The sequence below is a fragment of the Copadichromis virginalis genome, linkage group LG9 (assembly GCF_057382275.1).
Source record: "Copadichromis virginalis isolate Kocher_CV1m ecotype Utaka linkage group LG9, C_Virginalis_male_GT1.1, whole genome shotgun sequence".
NCBI lineage: Eukaryota > Metazoa > Chordata > Actinopteri > Cichliformes > Cichlidae > Copadichromis > Copadichromis virginalis.
In genome coordinates, this window is record NC_140626.1 from 9,511,016 (window position 1) to 9,519,314 (window position 8,299).

The window sequence follows — 8,299 nt, forward strand, 5'->3', positions numbered from 1 at the left end:
AAAAAAAAAGTTTACAAAGACACAAAAAGTTTGCTTTCATCTTAACTAATTACTGTGGAAGTAAAAATCGTGGTGACTTAGAGTCATTAAGATGCATTCAGAATTCATCGTATAAATCATGACGCACTCCTCTCCCCTACAAAAGCTGCCTTTATAAGGTGAAAGTATCGGTATCGGCAATACTTGGGGCATATCAAAATGTGCAGTATGGCACAGCACTAGTACTTCTCACTTCTCATATTAAAACAAAAGATGAAGACAAGTAGTGGAACTATTCTAAAAGTGTGTTTTCCTCACTTCCTGTCTACACAAACACGGGGCACAGCAGTGCAAAGCTAGGCTCAAAGATTTGGTTAAATTCCCGCCTAAACATGGTCTAGAATGATCTTGGGAATAATTGAGTGTTAATTTATACAGGATTTTCTCCATGTATCATAATAATTAAATTGGGGTAAAACAAACTCTTTAACTTTGGGGAACTACTGTTGAATATTAATTCTGCGTTGTGCTCTTTTAAGTGCAAATTAGGGTTTAAAAAGATACTTTAAAAAAAACCCAGTAAGGGCTGCACTTGTCAAACCTCAACCACAGAGTGCAACTTTGATCTTCCTTCAGTAAATCAGCGATAAAGCAGAAGTCTACATGAATGTAGTCATAGAGGAGAACTGAGGACTAATGTTTCCTCTAATGACAGCGTGTGTCGTGATAACATAATATCCTGCCATCCATTAGTCACCGTGTCCCAAGACACGTCTTCACCGAGTGGAACTTTCAATGGCTCTTGTCAACACAAGCACTTCGCCACAGTTACGGCCTTGAAGACAACCCCCTTCAAACAACACTGTTGCAACTGCTACTTGTGACAAAAGTTGCACACATGTACACAAGAGGTTTCGCCACAGAAGAGAAACTGTTTCGGCTCACATGCGCTATCTGTGGCGAAACACCGTCGACAGAAAAAAAGACTACGGCGAAAAGAGCCAGTCGCTGGTTATATATATGTGGCTATAAATACCAGCCAATCAGAGACGAGCCACTGAGAGTTAAACGAACCACTTAAAAGCGGAGATGAGTTAGCGGACCGACGCGATTGGTCGGCTGTGATATCATTCGCGGGCCCTTGCTCTTCTCGTCGCTGATTGGTGGAAAGGGAGGCGGGCGTAACTGATGACGACGAGGGGGCGGCAGAGGAGAAGAGGGAAGGAGGGGAGGGGGCATCGAGGTTTGAAGAGGGAAGTTTGCAGAGCGCAGTTGTTCCCCATCCAGTGTGGTGCAGTGTTTGCAAATACCTTGAACAAGAGCGAGAGAAGAAGGAAAGGGGGGGATTGACTGGCTGACTGACGCGCGGAGTCTTCTTCTGGTGCTGCTGCTGAGTACAAGTCGTTTGCATCGCGGAGGGATCGCTGCTGTGTCTTTCACTGGGTTTTCTACCTGAGAAAAATATATTTAAGTGCAGCTAAAACAAATTTAAATAATAAAAAATCACAAGCTCGGGGAAAAATGGATGTTCTACCCATGTGCAGCATCTTTCAAGAACTTCAAATAGTTCACGACACGGGCTATTTCTCAGCCTTACCGTCACTGGAGGAGTACTGGCAGCAGGTGAATATAAGTTAATGTATCCGCTAGCAGCTCTTTTTTTCCACTACTAAGTCTCAATTTGAGCCTGTAAGGCAAAGCGGAACTGAGCAGATTTCATGCTCTTCTTGCTGTAACACATGACACGGCGGACAACTTCAAATGTATTTATATGTACTATGTCCGTGTATGTACGCTGATAACGGTTGTACAAAAACAGGCTCCCGCTGCTTAGACGGATCCCGTTTCATTTTCTGTTTGGTTCTGAAGTTTGTGGCCGGCTGAAGTGGATCAGTGTGTCAGTCTGACAGCTGGAGTCCGAGATGAATGGGGAGAGAGTAACTCGAGCAGAATCGGCGTGCTGCTGCTTCACTGCCACTGCTCTGTTTGGAGCACGGCTTCTGCTTGTTTTTCGGCCGATGCTTTCAGGGCACTGGGGTGCTTCTGTCAACTGCTGACACATGCTGGCGAATGACAGCGGTTGTGGGAAGGAAGTGCAGTTTGAAATCAGCATGAGAGTAGAGGATGTCGTTGTCGGTGCTTTTCAAATCACAAAGTTATAAGTCTGTTGTGGGATCTGCGTTATACGTCTCTGTGCTTCAGAGCATTTGCTTTCCTTTACGAAGCAGATGTTTGTATCATTCTTGGGATTTGAATGGGCTCCACGGCATAACGATATCAAAATGTCAAGCCTCGGCCAATTACTCCTCCTCCTCGCATGAGTAGACACCAGCACAGCTGGAAAAATGTAGTGTAAAAGCTGCAGAGGCCTAGAGGAGAATATTTATAAAAGCTGCTGTCTCAGAACTCTTCTTCTAATGACCCCCCTCCTCCTTTTTTGCTTTTTAACTTTAAGGGCCCTGTAGAAGTTAGTAAATTTAGAGTCAGTGAATCTTTTCACAGCTGGGGCTTGGAGGGGCTGACAGTGAGGGGAAGGACTGATTGCATGACAGCGGTCCTGCATGAGGACAAGCAGCTGAAATGTTGGAGGGGGAAGTTGAGCAGCTTCCTTAAAAGGACTCTATATTTGTTGAGTGAGTCATTGTGGAGTGCTGAAATGACACTGCACGTTTGGCTGCAGGAGAGCTCAGAGCTGAGGCTGCTCAATGAACTCCATGTGGTCGCGTCGTGTTATGATGCCCAATCAGCGGTGGAGGGGGCTGAGCTGAGCAAAGGAGACACATGATTAGTGACGCCGGCATCAGGAAATGCAAATAATGGCGGTTTCTAGAAGCATGTGTCTTTATTTTTTCCCCAAATTGGCCATCAAAAGTTTAAAGTTTTGAAAATCGGGGCTTAGCTTTTAAGACGTATATCAGCATGCGTCATGTGATACAAAGAAGCAGCAAATATTGGTTGTTTTTTCTTTAATTTTCCTTCCATTGCTTAATCAGTGCAGCCTCATTACTGCACATGCAGAAATAGCAGAAATTTGCTGGTTTCCCGCTGTAAGCGTTTAGCAAATATTCCACCAGCCAAAAGCATACTGGGGATGTGCGCATGCATGATTTAAAAGGATTTCCCCTCTCGCAGAAGCATTTTGCTGCTATGAGTGAATGTGCTGTGACTCATCTGTTCTTACTGTGTCTTTTTCTTTTGCATTCATCCAGACATGCTTGGAGCTGGAGCGCTACCTGCAGAGCGAGCCTTACGTCTCCACATCCGACCTCAAGTTCGACAGCCAAGAGGACCTCTGGAGCAAGCTGATCTTGGCCTGCGGGGATAAGGCCAAGGCCGAGTCTGACCCAAAGGCCCACGAGGAGGACAATCAGGACAGCCAAATCTTGGAAACCAACAGTGTGAATTCAGATGCCAGCAGCGAGGTTTCAGACAGTTCTGAGGAGCTCTCGCCCACTCACAGCTTTACCTCCAACCCTCTGGGCTCTGTCTTGGTTGGCTCTGGACCTTTTAGCCCCTCTGTCATTAGCACACCTCCATCCTCTCCCGAGGCCAACTCGGAGGCCAGCGGCGCGATGAGCAGCTGGGTGAGCACGCACGCCGAGTTGCACTTGCCGGTCAAAATCAGGAGCGGCGGCGTGGCAAAGAGCTCTGAAAAGACGGGACTTGCCTGCGGAGACGCATCTCCGGACGGCAGGAGGCGTGTGCACAGGTGCCATTTCAATGGGTGTCGCAAGGTTTACACAAAGAGCTCCCACCTAAAAGCACACCAGCGCACACACACAGGTGAGTCCCGGCTCTATCTGCCCCAGAGTAAAAACAGAAAAGGGGGATACAAGGAAAGACAGTACTTTCTTTAAAAAAATAAAATCTCAGATTTTATTGAGTCGATGCCAGGAGTGCTGTTAATTCAGTCTTCCACCTTAATGGCATCGTCTGCCCATTGTGTCATGTAATTAAAGGTCCACAGTGCATGATGTCCTCAGCTGGAGCGCTGAGTATTAGCTCTGCATGGCTGGATAGCTAAACTGTGACCTAATCTATCTGGAATGTGACTGACTGAGCCAGAGAGAGAGCAAGGAGAGGGGGGGGGTTTACAAGGGGGAGGGGTTGTACGTAGGAGATAAAAGGACTTCAAAACAGATTGGGTTTCACCATGGGAAAGGGGAGACTGGCTGAGGAGCCGGGGGGACTGAACTGGGAGGTGCTTTGACTGGTCATTCCAATGTCCCTTGTGTTTGATCAGCAGTGTGAAATTGCACTTGCGGCTTCTTCTTTTTTTCCCCTCCCTCTGTTTTGCATTTTAAATATCCCACACATTCAGCCACACTGCAGCACTGTTGACATTCTTGGCATGTTTCGAGCTGCATGCACGCAGAGCCTGTGAGCCAACAGGTTCAGTGGTATCCCAGGTTTCAGACAGCTTTGTCAGTCCGTCTTCCTGATTGATTTGAATGAACGAAACAAGCATGTCATCACACCAGGAGGAAATGTTAGCGCGGGTTTTAACCAGTCTTCTTGTTTGCTCCCGCAGGTGAGAAACCATACAGGTGTTCGTGGGAGGGCTGCGAGTGGCGTTTTGCACGAAGCGACGAGCTGACCAGACACTTCAGGAAGCACACCGGGGCAAAGCCATTTAAATGCAGTCACTGTGACAGGTAAGCTGGGCTGTTTATCTCTGAGCATCGTCACCGGGCTTCTGATAAGACTGCTTTTGTTCTCATGGGATCTGATTTTTAATTTATTATTTTCACTTCCCATGCATCATCCTAGCAGTGATGCTTGTCTTTAGACTGAAAGCACATTCATGTAGCCCAAAAAACTAGTACTCGACTAATGAATAGATCGCTCTGATATATCGGGTAATGCTAACTCAGTATACACATGTTGATATTTTTGGCCAGTTTGTCTAGTAAAAATGTGACATAGCATATTTCAGGCCCAACAGAAGCTTATGAGTCAGATGTCAAGATTGCTTGTCTGCGTTGATGTTTGGACTCTAATTTTTAGAGTCTTTGACACAAAAATCAGGAAAAGCCAGGCTGCAGGAAAAATGAAGCAACTGGCTTCTTCATATTACGAATTTCTCAGTTTAGGTCTGCAGATTGCAACGACTATCTTCATGCCCTACAGCGTGCCTCATCCAGCATCTTACTGACTTTCTCTCTCGCCTCCCCCCAATCTATCCACAGATGTTTCTCCAGGTCTGACCATCTGGCTCTTCACATGAAGAGGCACATCTAGAGCGGGGTGAGCGCCGAGCGACGCCACAAAGTGGGGGGAAAAAAAAGTTTTGAAAAGGGGAGAGGAAGGAAAAAAAAATGTAAACAAACGCCGCCTCCCGACCAGTCTCTTGGTTGAACTGTCCCAGAGCAGGGTGGCGGGAGAGTGTTCCAGCCAAAGCATGCCGTTTTGCACCATACTGAAACCCAGTGCCTCCGGGACCTCTCTTCGGAGAAAGGCGCTCTGAAGGTCGTCTGTTGCAACAAGAGGACAAAATCATGGATGGGCAAGTTTTTTTTGTCGGTTTTTTTCTTTTTGTTTTTTTTTTGGATTGAGAAGGACTTAAAACACACACAGACACACACAAAAAGACAAAACTAAACAAAAAAAACAGAAGAAATAAAAAGAAAAGACAATTAAAGAGTGAATGATTTGTACGTATGGTGCATGATGTTTTGGGGACATCTCCCAGACAGCAGATACACTGGTACTTTACTAAACTGTCTGAGGCAAGCATGTGTGCACTGTGAATGTCTGTGATTGGCTACCGGACCCCCCTCCTCCCCATCTGGAAGAGAGAGGAGAGGAAGAGGAGAATTTTGGGGGGTAGAAGAGATGGGATTGGCGGATGGGCTGGTACCGATGTTGCTGTGGACTGAGCATTCTGGGAGAAGCATTCCGCTTGTGTTTCCCTGGTGGCGGTGTGAGGATGAGGCAGGGAGGAAGCTCCTGCCTGCCTGCCTTGTGTGGTAACCAGACTTGGGTGAGGGAGGGGGGGGCCCCCCTGCTTCTCTGAAGCTAGCGAGGCCTTGGGTTTGACCAGAGCCAGTGACAAAGAGAGAGAGAGAGGTGCTGACATGTCACCTTCTGGTCTGTGTAACCTAGGGACCAAAACACCCCCCTACCCCCCTCCCCTCTCTTGGTCACTGTATGACAGGAGCTTTTTTTGGTGTTTTTGGTGCAGCTACTAAATGTGCAATGTGTTATGTAGCCTGGTTTATTATTTTTTTACAAGCTACAAAGCTCATTTGTAGTCCAATTGTATAAGCTGTGTGCTTAGAGGTATAACACAACTATACTATAACTTCAGTATCATAGACAGGTGTTGCATGGTTCTAGGGTTTCTTCATTTCCTGTTTCCACTGTAATCAGGACTCCAGATAGTTTCAATAAAAGTGCAGCTAAACGGCAAACAGTTAAATGTTACAATATTGTACATAAAGCCTTGACGATTTCCTCTTTTTTTTTTTTTCTTTTTTTTTTTAATATATATTTTAACACTTAAATCCATTGCCTTCATTCTGGTTTGTCAGATCACCCCTGCTTGCTAACATTCTCATTCATTCTTTGCCTTGAGGAGTCATTTTTGATTTTTTTGTACTTTCTTTCCAATAATGCACTGTTGACCTTTTAATGGTGCCTTATGCAAGTGACTCGGCCCTCTGGGGTAGCCGTGGTTTTGCTCCCTTTGGGGTGTCACATTTGTTGTCTGGGTGATTTGCGAAAAGCTTAATCAAGGCTCAATTACAAATGAAATTGCACCTACTTTGTGTTTAAACTAGTTTTTTCTGGCAGTTAATTTGTTGTTTAAATGTAAATGTTCACAAAAGTACCTTTTCTGAGTCAACTGCCTTTTTTTTTTCCCCGTCTCTTTTTGAGTCGGAGCACCAGTTTAGTCGATGTAAATGCCATTAATTTAAGTTTGAACTTGTACATAGGACAAATGCTGTATGTTTAGAGCACTTAAATTCATTTATTAAAGATGTTAACTACTGTGTAGTATGTACTGAAGTCCATCACACACAGTGCTGCTCCTCTCATTCACCGGTGTCCTTCCCCACCCCACCCCGGTTTGACCACCCCCCTTTCCTTGTCCCTGCATCCCTTCGAGTGGGACTGAAGGGGGGAAAAAAGCTAAAGATTTATTGTAATTAACAGGCTGCAGTCGGACAGGCCTCGCCTTGTACCGCCTCACAGTAATGAATTGCTAAAGGCTTTGTTGGCATGGAATCTGTCACAGACTGCTGACTGTGTAGGTTGGTTATTGACCTGTCTGGAGAGCTTTGTTTTAGCCAAGCTGCAACAGTATTATGAAAACCACAGGAGTGAGCCGGGTGGGGTGAATGGAGGCTCTCAGGATCTGGGAAATTTGGCCACAAAAAAAGCTCATCAAAGTTTCTGTTTGGAGGTGGAGCGAGAAGGACCCTCAACGACAAAGTAGAGCCCAACCCCCCGACTCCCAAACCGCTCGGGCTTCTACCGATTACTGCTTTAGGATAAATCTTTGTGCGGCACTGTCTCTAGGTCAGCGACCCGGCTGCAGGAATCCAATGTCGCAGCAAGTTGCAGAGCGGCATGCTCCGACATATGGATTTCAGATGAGCGGGCACTGGAGACGGGGATGAGTACAAACTTGAAAGTGCTTGCTGCGATAGATTTTGGGAGCGCTGGCAAGGCCCTTGGCAGGCAAAGAGCAGGAACATCCATTCTGCGAAAACAGCAGCCGATACTGTTCCAAGTGATAATTGAGCCTTGATTCAGCTTCATGCTTTTTTTCTTTCCTTGTCTTTGCTCGCATTACTTTTTTTTCACATCTCCATCATCACTTTCATCTCCACTACCCAAACTACTCTGTCTCACACACACACACACAGAGCTCTTTGTTCTCTAAAATCTTTGTATTAAAAAAAAGGAAAAAAAAACTTTTGTAAAATTGTTATGTTTATGCTTTATGAAATTTTTATTTGAAATTGTTTTGCAAAATTGTTATATTTCTGTATGAATGTATTTTTTATTGGAATAAGAAATTCTTATCTGACCTTGGCTCGCCTCCTTTGTCTCATTTGTTGATTCTCCTCCTGAGTTATGCTTTATTACTGTGAACCCCCCCCCCCCCCTTTTTTTTTTTCTTTTTTTTGGGGGGTTTTTGTAAAATTTTTCCATTTCCTTTTTTTTTTTTTTTTTTTTTTGGCTGGAGGAATATATTTTTAACTTGCCCTGCAGCTGCAAAGATCACATTAGATCAGAGCTGTGGTTGAAACACTGCATACTTTGTTTCTGAACAACCTCGCCTCTTCCTGACTCATACATACCTTTGTCT

At 45.2% G+C, this 8,299-nt stretch overlaps 1 protein-coding gene across 1 annotated transcript; it reads left to right on the plus strand.

The window, feature by feature from the left end:
• The first annotated feature begins 1,204 nt into the window (after positions 1 to 1,204).
• klf6a (Kruppel like factor 6a) lies at positions 1,205 to 8,022 on the plus strand. The gene is made up of 4 exons (XM_085467573.1): positions 1,205 to 1,602; positions 3,189 to 3,762; positions 4,511 to 4,634; positions 5,169 to 8,022. Exons 1-4 carry the CDS (start codon positions 1,501 to 1,503, stop codon positions 5,218 to 5,220), a joined length of 852 nt encoding a protein of 283 aa, XP_085323699.1. The 5' UTR covers positions 1,205 to 1,500; the 3' UTR covers positions 5,221 to 8,022.
• Positions 8,023 to 8,299: the final 277 nt, after the last annotated feature.